Source organism: Cherax quadricarinatus, chromosome 34, assembly GCF_038502225.1.
Source record: "Cherax quadricarinatus isolate ZL_2023a chromosome 34, ASM3850222v1, whole genome shotgun sequence".
NCBI classification, from domain to species: domain Eukaryota; kingdom Metazoa; phylum Arthropoda; class Malacostraca; order Decapoda; family Parastacidae; genus Cherax; species Cherax quadricarinatus.
In genome coordinates, this window is record NC_091325.1 from 29,167,183 (window position 1) to 29,183,555 (window position 16,373).

Below are 16,373 nucleotides of genomic sequence, written 5' to 3' on the forward strand. Positions count from 1 at the left end.
TACAATGCACACTACTACCCTTGTTAGCTCTACCTATTGTACATTACTACAGCACACACTACTACCCTCGTTTACTCAACCTCTTGTACACTCCTGCAACACACACTACTACACTTGTTAATTCTTCCTCTTGTACACTCCTACAACACACACTTCTACCCTTGTTAACTCTATTTCTTGTACTCTCTTGCATCTTACACCATTCCCCTTGTTAATTCTACCTCTTTTACACTCATACAACATTCATTTCTGAACGTGTTAAATCTACCTCTTGGACACTCCTACAATAAACACTACTACCCTTGTTAACTTTTCCTCTTGCACAAGCCTGCAACACACACTTCTACCTTTGTTAACTCTACCTATTGTACATTACTTCTACACACACTACTACCCTTGTTAACTCTACCTCTTGTACACTCCTACAACACACACTACTACACTTGCTAACTCTACCTTTTGTTCACTGCTGCAACATACTCTTTCTCTTTTTAACTCTACCTCTTTTACACTCCTTGAACACTCACTACTACCCTGGTTAATTCTACCTCTTGTACACTCCTACAACACACACTACTACACTTGCTAACTCTACCTCTTCCACATTACTACAGCACACACATGTATCCTTGCTAACTCTACCTCTTGTACACTACAACAACATGGACTACTACCCTTGTTAACTCTACCTCTTGTACACACCTATAACTCACACTGCTTCCCTTGTTAACTCTACCTCATGCACGCTACTGCAACACACAGTGCTCCCTTTGTTAACTCCTCTGCTTGTACACTCCTACAACACACATTACTTCCTTTGTTAACTCTACCTCTTGTACTCTCTTACAACTCACGCTACTACTATTGTTAGCTCTGCCTTTTTTACACTTCTACAACACTCACTACTACTCTTTTTAATTCTACCTCTTGTTCTTTCCCACAGCAGACACCCTACTACCCTTCTCTGCTCTACCTCTCGTAAACTCCTACAACACCTATTACTACCCTTGTTATCTCTAATTCTTGTATACTCCTACAGCACACACTACTACCCTTCTTAACTCTACTTCTTGCACATTAGTACAGCACACAATACTACCCTTAATTAATCAACCTCTTGTGCACTTCTACAGCACACACTACTACCCTTGTTAAATCTACCTCTTGTACACTCGAGGTGTATAAATGGAAAACAGGAATAAGTAAAGGGGATGTAAATAGTGTGCTGAAAATTTCCAGAGACAGGACTCGCAGCAATGGTTTCAAGTTGGAAAAATTCAGATTCAGGAAGGATATAGGAAAGCACTGGTTTGGTAATAGAGTTGTGGATGGATGGACCAAGCTCCCGAGTACAGTTATTGACGCTAAAACGTTGTGTACTTTTAAAAATAGGTTAGATAAATACATGAGTGGATGTGGGTGGGTGTGAGTTGGACCTGACTAGCTTGTGCTGCTGGGTCTGGTACAGTGCTCCATCCTTGAGTGGGGATGACCAGATTGGGTGGGTCATTGGGATAATCCGGGGGGTGGGTCATTGGTCTAATCCGGGGGGGGGTACATGGACCTGCTCCGCTTGGGTCATTAGGCCTGTTGCAGTGTTCCTTCTTTCGTATGTTCTCATAACACACACTACTACACTTGCTGAGTCTACCTCCTGTTCACTCCAATAACACACACGACTACCCTTGTTAACTCTACCTCTTGCACACTCCTACAACACCCACTACTACCCTTGCTAACTCTACCTCTTGTACACTCCTAGAAGACACACTACTACTCTTTGTACTACATTTTGTACACTCCTACAGCACTCACTACTACCCTTGCTAGTTCTACCTCCTCTACACGTACAACACACACTGCTACATTTGTTAACTCTACCTCTCGTACACTTTTACAACTTACACTACTACCCTTGCTAACTCTGCCTCTTGCACACTCCTACAACACACACTACTTCCCTTGTTAACTCTACCTCTTGCACACTCCTACTACTCTTGTTAACTCTACCTTTTACACACTCATTTAACACACACTACTGCCCTTCTTAACTCTACCTCTTGTACTCTCCTACAACACACACTACTACCGTTGTTAACTCTACCTCTTGCACACTCATACAACACACACTACTACATTGTGACCTCTACCTCTTGAACACTTCTAAAACACACTCTACTACCCTTGTTAAATCTACCTTTTGTACATTTCTACAACACACACTACTACCCTGTTTTCCTCTTGTAAATTCCTACAACACACACTACTACCCATGTTAACTCTACCTCTTGTACACCCCTACAACACACACTACTACTCATGTTAACTCTACCTCCTGTACACTCATGCAACATGCACTTCTACCCTTGCTAACTCTATCTCTTGCAAACTCATACAACACACTAGTACTCTTGTTAATTTTACCTCCTGTACACACGTACAACACACACTACTACGCTTGTTAACTCTTCCTTTTGTACACACGTACAACACACATTACTGCCCTTGTTAACTCTACCTCTCGTAGACTTCTACAACTTACAGTACTACCCTTGTTAATTCTGCCTCATGTACACTCCTACAACACACTCCCATCTACTCTTCATAGCTCTACTTCTTCTATACTTATATAACACACACTTCTACCATTGTTAACTCTACCTCTCTTGCACTCCTTCAACACGCATTACTATCCTGTTTACATCTTGTAAATTCCTACAACTCACTCTGCTACCTTTGTTAACTCTACCTCTTGTATATTCCAAGAACACACACTACTACCCTTGTTAACTCTACTTTTTGCACACTTTTTAAACACACACTACTACCCTTCTTAACTCTACATCTTGCACAACACATACTACTTCCCTTTTTAACTCTACCTGTTGTACCCTCCTGCAACACTCACTACTGCCCTTATTAACTACCTCTTGTGCACTCCTGCAACACATACTACTATTCTTGTTAACTCGACCTCTTGTACACTCCTACTACACATACTACTTCTCTTGTTAACAATAACTCCTGTACTCTCCTTCAGCACACACTACTAACCTTCTTATCTCTACCTCTTTTACACTCCTATAACACACAATACTACCCGTCTTAATTCTACCTCTTGTACATTCCTACACACACTACTACACTTGTTAACTCTACCTCTTGTACACTCCTTCAACACACACTACTACCCTTTCGAACTCTACCTCTTGCACAGTCCTACGACACACACTCCTACTCTGGATAACTCTTCCTCTTGTACACTCCTAGAAGACGAACCTATCCTCTTGTTAACTCTACCTCTTGTAAACTCCTACAACCCACTTCTTCCCTTGTTAAGTCTGCTTCTTGTACTCTTCTACAACACATATTACTACCCTTGTTAATTCTACCTCTTTTACACTCCTACAAAAGACACTTCTACCCTTGTTAACTCTACCTCTTGTACACTTCTACAACACACACTACTACCCTTGTTTACTCTTCCTCTCTTACACTCCTCTCTTACATTCCTACAACACACACTACTTCCCTTGTTAATTTTACCCCTTTCATACTCCTGCAACACACGCTACTACCCTTGTTAACTCTACCTCTTGCTCACTCCTGCAACACACACTACTACCCTTGCTTACTCTACCTCTTGTATACCCCTACAACACTCACTACTACCTTTCTTAACTGTACCTCTTGCACACACCTACAACACACACTACTATCCTTGTTAACTCTACCTCTTTTACTCTCCCACAAAAAACACTACTACCCTTGTTAACTCTATCTCTTGTACATTCCTACAACACACACTACTACCCTTGCTTACTCTGCCTCCTGTACACTCGTACAGCACACACTAATACACTTGTTAACTCTACATCTTGCACACTCCTACAACACTCACTACTATTCTTGTTAACTGTACCTCTTGAACACTCCTACAACACATACTACTATTCTTGTTAACTCTACCAGTTGTACATTCCTACAACTCTCTACTACCCTTGTTTACTCTACGTCCTGTACACACATAAAACACACACTACTTCCCTTGTTAATTCTTCTTCTTGCACAATCCTACAACACACACTACTGCCCTTGGTAACTCTACCTCATGTACAATCCTGCAGCACTCACTACTACCCTTGTTAACTCTACCTCTTGTAAATTCCTACAACACACGCTACTACCCTTTGTAAGTCTAACTGTTGCACACTACAACACACCCTACTACCCTTGTTAATTCTACATCTTGCTCACTCTTACAACACACAGTACTACTCTGTTTATCGCTACCACTCTCGCACTCCTACAACTCACGCTACTACTCTTGTTAACTCTACCTCTTACACACTCATTTAACACACACTACTACCCTTCTTAACTCTACCTCTTTTTCACTCCTACAACACACACTACTACCGTTGTTAACTCTACCTCTTGCACTGTCCTACAACACACACTACTACATTGTGAACTCTACCTCTTGAACACTTCTAAAATACACTCTACTACCCTTGTTAAATCTACCTCTTGTACATTTCTACAACACATACTACTACCGTGTTTTCCTCTTGTACATTCTTAGAACACACACTACTACCCTTGTTAACTCTACATCTTGCACAACACATGCTACTACCCTTTTTAACTCTAGCTTTTGTACCCTCATGCAACACTCACTACTGCCCTTATTAACTCTGCCTCTTGTACACTCCTGCAACACACACTACTATCCTTGTTAACTCGACTTCTTGTACACTCCTACTACACATACTACTTCTCTTGTTAACAGTACCTCTTGTACTCTCCTACAACACACAGTACTACCCTTCTTAATTCTACCTCTTGTACATTCCTACACACACTACTACTACACTTGTTAACTCTAGGTTTTGTGCACTACTACAACACACACTACTACCGTTTCCAACTCTTCCTCTTGTAAACTCCTAGAACACACACCTATCCTCTTGTTAACTCTACCTCTTGTAAACTCTTACAACCCACTTCTTCCCTTGTTAACTCTACTTCTTGTTCTCTCCCACAACACCCAATACTATCCTTGTTAATTCTACCTCTTTTACACTCCTACAACACACCACTTCCCTTGTTAATTCTACCTGTTTTATACTCCTACAACACACGTTACTACCCTTGTTAACTCTACCTCTTGCTCCTGCAACACACACTACTACCGTTGCTAACTCTACGTCTTGTATACTCCTACAACACTCACTACTACCTTTCATAACTACCTCTTGCACACTCCTACAGCACACACTACTTTCCTTGTTAACTTTACCACTTGAACACTCCTACAACACCTACTACTACCCTTGTTAACTGTACCACTTGAACACTCCTACAACACTTACTACTACTTTTGTTAACTCTACCTCATTTACACTCCTACAACACACACTACTTCCCTTGTTAATTCTTCATCTTGCACAATCCTACAACACTCACTACTACCCTTGTGCACTCGTACAACACACACTACTACCCTTGGTAACTCTACAGCTTGCAAACTCATACAACACTATTACCCTTGTTAACTCTACCTCTTGTACACTCCTGCATCACACACTACTACCCTTGTTAACTCTACATCTCGTACACTCCTACAACACACACTACTTCCCTTGTTAATTCTTATTCTTGCAGAATCCTACAACACTCACTACTACCCTTGCAACTACTCACTACTACTCCTGCAACACACACAACTACCCTTGTTAACTCTACCTTTTGCACCCTCTTACAACACTACTACTTTTGTTAACTCTGCCTCTTGTACACTCCGTCTACGAACGGTACTACCCTTGTTAACTCTACCTCTTGCACACTCCTGCAACTCTCTCTACTACACTTGTTAACTCTTCCTCTTGTACTCTCCTACAACACAAACTACTACCCTTGTTAACTCTACCTCTTGCACACTCCAGCAACACATGCTGCTACCCTTGTTATCTCTACCTTTTGCACACTCCTACAACACACTGTACTACTCTTGTTAACTCTACCCCTTGTATACTCCTATAACACGCACTACTACCCTTTCCAAATCTACCTCCTCTACACTCCTACAACATGCACTACTGCTCTTGGTAACTCTTCCTCTTGTGCACTCCTAGAACACACACTTCTACCCATGGTAACTCTACCTCCTGTACACTCATGCAGCACACACTACTACTTTTGTTTACTCTTCCTCTCTTACACTCCTGCAACACACACTACTACCCGTTCTAACTGTAACTATTGTGTGCTTTTGCAACACATACTACTACCCTTGTTAACTGTACCTCTTGTACACTCCTACAACACACACTACTTCCCTTGTTAATTCTTAATCTTGCAGAATCCTACAACACTCACTAGTGCCCTTGTTTACTCTATCTCTTGTACACTCCTACAACACACACTACTACCCTTGTTAACTCTTCCTGTTGCACCCTCTTACAACACACACTACTACTTTTGTTAACTCTACCTCTTGTACACTCCGTCTACTCACACTACTAACCTTGTTAACTCTACCTCTTGCACACTCCTACAACACACAGTACTACTCTTGTTAACTATACCTCTTGTACACTCGTACAAAATGCACTTCTGCTCTTGCTAACTGTACCTCCTTTACACTCCTACTTCGAACACTACTACCTATGCTAACTCTACCTCTTGCACTCCTGCAACACACACTACTACTTTTGTTAACTCTACCTCTTGTACACTCCCACGACTCACACTACTATCCTTACTAACTCTACCTCCTGTACACATGTACAGCACACACTACAACCTTTGTTAATTATACCTCTTCTACACTTTTACAACACACACTACTACTTTTGTTAACTCTACCTCTTGTAAGAACATACAACACACACTACTACTTTTGTTAACTCTACCTCTTGTACACTCCTACACCTCACACTACAACCCTTGTTAACTCTACCCCTTTACAGTCCCACAACACACACTACTTCCCATCTTAATTCAACTTCTTGTACACTCTTACAACACACATTCCTACCCTTCTTAACTCCTTGTGCACTCCTACAATACACACTAGTTCCCTTGTTAACTTTACCTGTTGTAGACTCCTACAACACACACTCCTTCCCTTCTTAACTATACCTCTAGTACACTCCTACAACACACACTACTTCCCTTCTTAACGCTACCTCCTGTACACTCCTGCGACACACACTTCTACCCTTGTTAACTCTACCTCTTGTTCTCTCCTACAAAACACACTACTACCCTTTTTATCTCTACCTCTAGTACACTCCTACAACACACACTACTTCCCTTCTTAACGCTACCTCCTGTACACTCCTACAACACGCACTACTACCCTTGCCAACTCTACCTCTTGTGCACTCCTACAACACACACTACTACCCTTGGTAACTCTACCTCCTGTACACTCGTACAACACACACTACTACGCTTGGTAACTCTACCTCCTGTACACTCGTACAACACACACTACTACCCTTGTTTACTCTTCCTCTCATACACTCCTACAACACACACTACTTCCCTTGTTAATTCTACCCTTTTTATAATCCTACAACACATGCTACTACCCTTGTTAACTCAACGTCTTGCTCACTCCTACAACACACACAAATATCCTTGTTAATTCTTACTCTTTTTATACTCCTGCAACATACACTACTACCCGTTCTAACTCTACCTATTGTGCGCTTTTGCAACACATAGTAGTACCCTTTTTATCTCTACCTCTTTTACACTCCTGCAACACACACTACTACCCTTGCTAACTCTACCTCCTGTACACTCGTACAACACGCACTACTACTCTTGTTAACTCTACTTCTTGTACACTCGTACACCACACAGTACTACCCTTGTTAATTCTACCTCTTTTACACTCCTACAACACACACTTCTACCCTTGTTAACTCTACCTCTTGTACACTTCTACAACACACACTACTACCCTTGTTTGCTCCTCTCTTACACTCCTAAAACACAGGCTACTACTCTTGTTTACTCTACCTCTTGCTCACTCTTGCAACACTCACACTACTACTCTTGGTAACTCTACCTCTTGTACACTCCTACAACACACACAACTACCCTTGTTAACTCTTCCTCTTATACAATCCTACAACACACAGTACTACCCTTGTTAACCCTTCCTATTGTACACTCTTGCAACACATACAACTACCCTTGTTAAATCTACCTCTTGCACACTCCTGCAACACACACACTGCTGCCCTTGTTAACTATACCTTTTGTAAACTCCTGCAACACACACTGCTAACCATGTTAATTCTACCTCTTGCATACTCCTACAACACATACTGCTACCCATGCTAACTCTACCTCCTTTACACTCGTAAATCAAACACTACTATCCATGCTAATTCTACCTCTTTGAGACTCCTACAAAACACACTACTACCCTTGTTAACTTTACGTCTTGCACACTCCTACAACACACCCAACTACCCTTGTTAACTCTTCCTCTTCTACACTCCTGCAAGACACACTACTACCCTTGTTAACTCTTCCTGTTGTACACTCTTGCAACACATACTACTACCCTTGTTAAATCTACCTCTTGCATACTCCTGCAACACACACTGCTGCCCTTAACTATGCCTTTTGTAAACTCCTGTAACACACACTGCTAACCATGTTAATTCTACCTCTTGCATACTCCTTCAACACATACTACTACCCTGGTTAACTCTGCCTCCTGTACACTCCTAGAACACGCACTTCTACCCATGGTAACTCTACCTCCTTTACACTCGTACATCAAACACTACTATCCATGCTAATTCTACCTCTTTGACACTCCTGCAAAACACACTACTACCCTTGTTAACTCTACATCTTGCACACTCCTACAACACACACTATTACCCTTGTTAACTACCTTTTGTTCACTTGTACAACACACACTACTACCCTTGTTAATTCTATCTCTTATTCACTCTTACAAGACACACTACTACTTTTGTTAACTCTTCCTCTTGTACCCTCCTATAACACACGCTACTCCCCTTGTTAACTCTACCTCTTGTACACTTGTATAACACACACTACTGCCCTTGTTAATTCTACCTCTTATACTCTCCTACAACACATACTATTTCCCTTGTTAACTCTACATCTTGTACACACCTACAACACACAATACTACCCTTGCTAACTTTACCTCTTCCACACTGCTACAATACACACTACTACCCTTGCTACCTCTACTTCTTACACACTACAGCACACACTAGTAACGTTGCTAATTCTACCTCTTGCACTCTCCTGCAACACACACTACTACCCTTGCTAACTCTACTTCTTGCATACTCCTAGAACACGCTACTACCCTTGCTAACTCTACCTCTTGTACACTCCTTCATCAGGCACTACTTCCCTTGCTAACTCTACCTCTTGGATACTGCTACAACACACACTACCACCCTTGCTAAGTCTACCTCTTTCATACTCCTCCAACACTCCCTACTACCCTTGCTAACTCTTCCTCTTACCTTAAGTATTTCTGTAGTGGGTGTCATGTGTCAACACCCCCATGGCCCAGTTTGAGACCAGACCTTGTGGTGGATCATGGTTTGATCAACCACGCTGTTACTGCTGGCTGCACTCAATCTGACATGAGAATCACAGCCCAGCTGGTCAGGTACTGACTTTAGGTGTCTGCCCAGTGCATTCTTTAAGACAGCCAGGGGCCTATTGATAATCTGCCTTATGTATGCTGGGAGGCAGTTGAACAGTCTTGATCCCCTGACAGTTATTTCATTGTCTCTCTGTGTACTCGTGGTGCCCCTGCTTTTCATTGGGGGAATGTTGCATTTCTTGCAGAGCTTTTGCTTGCATACAGAGTGATTTTCTTGTGCAAATTTGTTACCAATCCCTGTAGGATTTTCCAAGTGTATATTATCATGCATCTCTCTTGCCTGCATTCCAGGGAATACAAATCAAGATACTTCAACCATTCCCAGTAATGTAGGTGCTTTTCGTACTTATGTGTGCCATGAAACTCTTTGTTCACTCTCGGGTCAGCAATTTCGACTGCTTTGAAAGGGCAGTTAATGTACACCGGTATTCCAGCATAGAGAGAACAAGCAATTTGAAGAGAATCATCAAGGGCTTAGTATCCCTAGTTTTGAAGGTTCTCATTATCCATCCTATCATTTTTTTAGCAGGTGTGGTAAATACATTGTTGTGATCGTTGAAGTTGAGATCCTCTGGCAATGTCACTCCCAGATCTATCACATTACATTTTTTCTATGTCATATGTATAGTTAGAATTTGTTGTATACCCTGATACAGTTTTAATTTCCTCTAGTTTTCCATATATATGAGTAGTTGAAATTTCTCTTTATTGAACTTCATATTGATCTGAGTGGCCCATTTGAAGATTTGGTTGATATCTGCTTGGAGTCTTGCAGTGTCTTTGATGGAGGGCACTGTCTTTGCAATTCGGGTGTCATCTGGAAAGGAAGACACAGAGCTATGGCTTACATCTCTGACTATGTCAGGATGAGGAATAGGATGGGATCAAGTACTGTGCCTTGTGGAACAGAGCTTTTCACTGTAGCTGCCTCAGACGTTACACTGTTTACTGTTACTCTTTGTGTTCTAATTGTTAGGAAGCTATAGATTCATCTACCAACTTTTCCTGTTATTCCTTTGTCATGCATTTTGTGCACTATTACACCATTTTCACACTTGTGTAATTGATGGGTATCTAGGTGGTTGGCAATCTTGCTTCTTAGAACCCTTTCAAAGATTTTAACTCTACCTCTTACACACTCCTACAATACACACCTTACTACCCTTCTTAACTCTACATCCCTTCACACTCCTACAACACACACTCTCCTACCTTTGCTAACTCCGTCTGTTGTACACTTCTAAAACACACTTGTCTCTGACCTTTGCATATTCCTTATTTAGCACAATTCGCTCTGCAGTGCCCTATTACCCTTTCAGGTTTAGCATTTAGTTGGATTATATTACTATTATGCCCAATGAATATAATAAAAATTAAGGATGTTTATATTCGTCTTGTTGCTTATACAATTATTAGTTAACAGAAATATTATTCACAACATGTGATTTACCTGTAAGTTCTTTAAAGTCACAATTTTCTTTAACAAAACATTTGATAATATAGGAAAAAAATGTTTTTTTAGCTCAATATATTGTGTTGGTAATGGTGGAATATTGTGCTGTACTTACTCATGTTTCCATTGCAGTAGTATTTTGTGGAAGACTACCAGGCTGTGTCTTGCCAAACACTATATCGTCAGTACTTCAAGAAGCACCAATGTACGACTACCAGGTTGTATCTTGCCAGACACTATATCTTCAGTACTTCAAGAAGCACCAGTGTAAAACTACCAGGTTGTCTTGCCAGACACTATATCGTCAGTACTTCAAGAAGCACCAATGTAAGACTACCAGGTTGTGTCTTGCCAGACACTATATCTTCAGTACTTCAAGAAGCACCAGTGTAAGATTACCAGGTTGTGTCTTGCAAGACACTATATCTTCAGTACTTCAAGAAGCACCAATGTAAGACTACCAGGTTGTATCTTGCCAGACACTATATCTTCAGTTCTTCAAGAAGTACCAGTGCAAGACTACCACATTTTATCTTGCTAGACACTATGTCTTAAGTACTTCAAGAAGCACCAGTGTAAGATTACCAGGTTGTGTCTTTCTTGACACTATATCTTCAGTACTTCAAGAAACACCAGTGTAAGACTACCAGATTGTATCTTGCCAGACACCATATCTTCAGTACTTCAAGAAGCGCCAGTGTAAGACTACCAGGTTGTATCTTGCCAGACACTATATCTTCAGTACTTCAAGAAGCACCAATGTAAGACCACCAGGTTGTGGCTTACCAGACACTATATTTTCAGTACATCAAGAAGCACCAGTGTAAGACTGTCAATTTGTGTCTTATCAGACATTACATCTTCAGTACTTCAAGAAGCACCAGTGTAAGACTACCACATTGTACCTTGCTAGACACTATATCTTAAGTACTTCAAGAAGCACAAGTGTAAGACTACCAAGTTGTGTCTTGCCAGACACTATATCTTCAGTACTTCAAGAAGCTCCAGTGTAAGACTATCAGGTTGTATCTTGCCAGACACTATATCTTCAGTACTTCAAGAAGCACCAGTATAAGACTACCAGGTTGTATCTTGCCAGACACTATATCATCAGTACTTCAAGAAGCACCAGTGTAAGACTACCAGGTTGTATCTTGCCAGACACTATATCATCAGTACTTCAAGAAGCACCAGTGTAAGATTACCAGGTTGTGCCTTACCAGACACTATATCTTCAGTACTTCAAGAAGCACCAGTGTAAGATTACCAGGTTGTATCTTGCCAGACACTATATCATCAGTACTTCAAGAAGCACCAGGGTAAGACTACCAGGTTGTATCTTGCCAGACACTATATCTTCAGTATTTTGAGAAGCATTTGTGTAAGTCTACCAGGTTGTATCTTGCTGGACACTATATCTTCAGTACTTCAAGAAGCACCAGTGTAAGACTACCAGGTTGTATCTTGCCAGACACTATATCTTCAGTACTTCAAGAAGCACCAGTGTAAGACTACCAGGTTGTATTTTGCCGGACAATATATCTTCAGTACTTCAAGAAGCACCAGTGTAAGACTACCAGGTTGTATCCTGCTGGACATTATATCTTCAGTACTTCGAGAAGCATTTGTGTAAGTCTACCAGGTTTTATTTTGCCAGACACTATATCTTCAGTACTTCAAGATGTACATCTCCTGATATTCTTGCGAATGTTTAACTAGCTAAGTATTATTGATTAAGCAATTTTGCTTTTGATACTGAGAATTCTATCTAAAAATTGCTTGGAAGTTCATAGAAAAATACAAGTTAGAAATACTGTAATTATTTTTTTTTTTCAGAAAAATTGGTTTAAACACATGAGAAAATAATAAAAATGTTGTTTTGTTTATCTGCAGTGTTCTAGTACATATATTTTCTTAAACACATACAAAATAAACTTTATTACTGCTCATCAGTAAAAAAAAAAAGTTGCCTAAAATTATCTTAACATGGGAATATGTTCATAAGGAAAACAATTCTGTGTCCAGAAAAATTCAACAAATATCCTGAGATACACATGAGAGTATATAGGAAAGATTAAATGTACCACTGTTGAATGACTAAAATATTTTAAAATAAACTACCTTCCTTTACACATTATGAAAAAACATAAAGAATATAAACCATATAAGTGTTCTGAGTGTCTGAGATGTTTTACTCATAAAGGCAGTCTTGTGACACATATGCGAGTACATACAGGAGATAAACCATATCAGTGTTCTGAGTGTCTGAAATGTTTCACTCAAAAAAGCAGTCTTGTGACACATATGCGAGTACATACAGGAGATAAACCATATCAGTGTTCTGAGTGTCTGAGATGTTTTACTCATAAAGGTGGTCTTGTGACACATATGCGAGTACATACAGGAGATAAACCATATCAGTGTTCTGAGTGTCTGAAATGTTTCACTCAGAAAAGCAGTCTTGTGACACATATGCGAGTACATACAGGAGATAAACCATATCAGTGTTCTGAGTGTCTGAAATGTTTCACTCAAAAAAACAGTCTTGTGAGACATATGCAAGTACATACAGGAGATAAACCATATCAATGCTCTGAGTGTCTGAACTGTTTTACTCGAAAAAGCGGTCTTGTGAAACATATGCGAATACATACAGGAGATAAACCTTTTCAGTGTTCTGAGTGTCTGAAATGTTTTAGTGTAAAAGGCAGGCTTATGATACATATGCAATTGCATACAGGATATAAACCATATCAGTGTTCTGAGTGTCTGAGATGTTTTAGTGTAAAAAAGTATCTTGTGACACATATGCGAGTACATACAGGAGATAAACCATATCAGTGCTCTGAATGTCTGAAGTGTTTTTCTCAAAAAGACAGGGTTGTGACACATATGCGAGTACATACAGGGGATAAACCATATCAATGCTCTGAGTGTCCGAAATGCTTTAATGTAGAAGGCAATCTTGTGACACATATGCGAGTACATACAGGAGATAAACCATATCAATGCTCTGAGTGTCTGAAATGTTTTGGTGTAAAAGGCAGTCTTGTGGCACATATGCGAGTACATACAAGAGATAAATTATATCAATGCTCTGAATGTCTGAAATGTTTCACTCAAAAAGGCAGTCTTGTGACACATATGCGAGTACATACAGGAGATAAACCATATCAATGCTCTGAGTGTCTCAAATGCTTTAGTGTGAAATGTGGTCTTGTGAAACACATACAAGTACATACAGGAGATAAACCATATCACTGCTCTGAGTGTCTCAGATGTTTTAGTGTGAAATGTGGTCTTTTGAAACACATGCAAGTACATACAGGATATAAACCATATAAGTGTTCTGAGTGTCTGAAATGTTTCACTCAAAAAGGCAGTCTTGTGACACATATGCGAGTACATACAGGAGATAAACCATATCAATGCTCTGAGTGTCTCAAATGCTTTAGTGTGAAATGTGGTCTTGTGAAACACATGCAAGTACATACAGGATGTAAACCATATAAGTGTTCTGAGTGTCTGAAATGTTTCACTCAAAAAGGCAATCTTGTGACACATATGCGAGTGCATACAGGAGATAAACCATATCAGTGCTCTGAGTGTCTCAAATGTTTTAGTGTGAAATATGGTCTTGTGAAACACATGCGAGTACATACAGGATATAAACTATATCAGTGTTCTAAGTGTCTGAAATGTTTTTCAGAAAAAGGCCATCTTGTGAAACATACGCGAGTACATACAGAAGATAAAACATGTTAAATGCTTAATTCATCAGGAATATTTTAGTTATAAACACATGAGAATATATACAAGGAATATGCAGTATGACTCACGAAATCGTAATGACACGATTGCAAACAAACCAAGTTGGACGAATGATATTGTGGCTAGCTGGTCCAGTGGCTAACGCAATGGTCTAAGAGTTTTGAGGCTCCGATCCCGGGTTCTATCCCCATCCATGGTATGGTTTGATATGCAATATCATTGTTCACAGTGAAAGATGTTAATGAAATGTCAGTCATGTAAATCATATAAGAAGTTCATATCATAGAGAAGATTAGTTCTATTAGCGTTCACAAAATCTTGTATATTTTTTTAAAGAGATCAGTCTTGTGTATGGATGATAGCTATTCCAGTGGAACCTCTACCTATCAGTGCATCCATGCGCAAGCTTTTCCAGATACAGTCGCTTGATCGATTTTTTGCTTCCAGATGCAAGCGAAATTTCCAGAAGCTAGTTGGCCTCAAGGGAGGTTCCTTGACACTGGTGAGGGGCTCTTGCCCTTGATCTAGGGAATTGAATTTCAGTTGTTTGTTGGACTATCTTATTGAAACTTGGGCAAGGTATGATGGAAAGATGCTTCTTCACGTACACCAAAAAATGAAAGAACTCAGGTCATAAAGAACGAAGTTCACTTCTCAGCCATTAGCCACCCCTTACCTGTACTGTTTTCGTATGGCTTTTATGGTGGTATTCTCCTTTTTTTTTTTTTTTTTTTTTTTGTCTCATTTCATAGAATGGAAGATACATTACAGAAATAGATATGATTTTGATTGGTTTTACGAAGAAAAGTACCTTGAAATTGAGCTCAAAGTAGCAGAAATTTTCGATGCTTTCAATATGTTCATTCCAATATGCAGTCATGAATGGGTTGACATTATTTATACAATTATTACAATAATGCAGTAGTCTGCATAACATTAAATCTATTTTTTTTTTTTTGTGAGTAAAAGTTACAAATTATTTATATTGTAATAATAAGAATAATACATATAATAATAATAATAATAATAATAATAATATAATATGTATAATAAAACATGTATAATAATGTACTGTATAATTATTATTATAATAGCTTCAAAAGGCCCTCACTAGATGGCAGTGATTACCACAACATTGCAGAGCGGTTGTGGCCCCCTCCACTTGTCACATAATGACTTTTTTATTCATTCTAGAGTATATATCAGGCTTCTAAGTTATTTATATTGTTTATTATGTCAGATGAATTGTGATAGATAAATAAGCTATATAGATAATATTAGCAAAATATTGAAGTATCCTGTTGTGCCTCCTGAGAGCTGGGAACAGATTAATTGTATTTCAGTTAATTTAAATGAAAATTGACTCTTAAATGAAAGTTGACTCTGCCAGTGAGCAAATCCAGATGTGAGCAAACTCAGGGAACAGATTAAACTCATAAGTAGAGGTTCCAATGTATAGAG

At 39.6% G+C, this 16,373-nt stretch overlaps 1 protein-coding gene across 1 annotated transcript; it reads left to right on the top strand.

Moving 5' to 3' along the window:
• Positions 1 to 11,270: 11,270 nt before the first annotated feature.
• Positions 11,271 to 15,942, top strand: LOC138853594 (zinc finger protein 84-like). Its single transcript, XM_070091245.1, has one exon. It carries the CDS (start codon positions 13,278 to 13,280, stop codon positions 14,904 to 14,906), a length of 1,629 nt encoding a protein of 542 aa, XP_069947346.1. The 5' UTR covers positions 11,271 to 13,277; the 3' UTR covers positions 14,907 to 15,942.
• Positions 15,943 to 16,373: the final 431 nt, after the last annotated feature.

Bases quoted from the DNA above. Each gene is read 5' to 3' on its own strand.
- LOC138853594 (XM_070091245.1), top strand. From the start codon at position 13,278: ATGAAAAAACATAAAGAATATAAACCATATAAGTGTTCTGAGTGTCTG.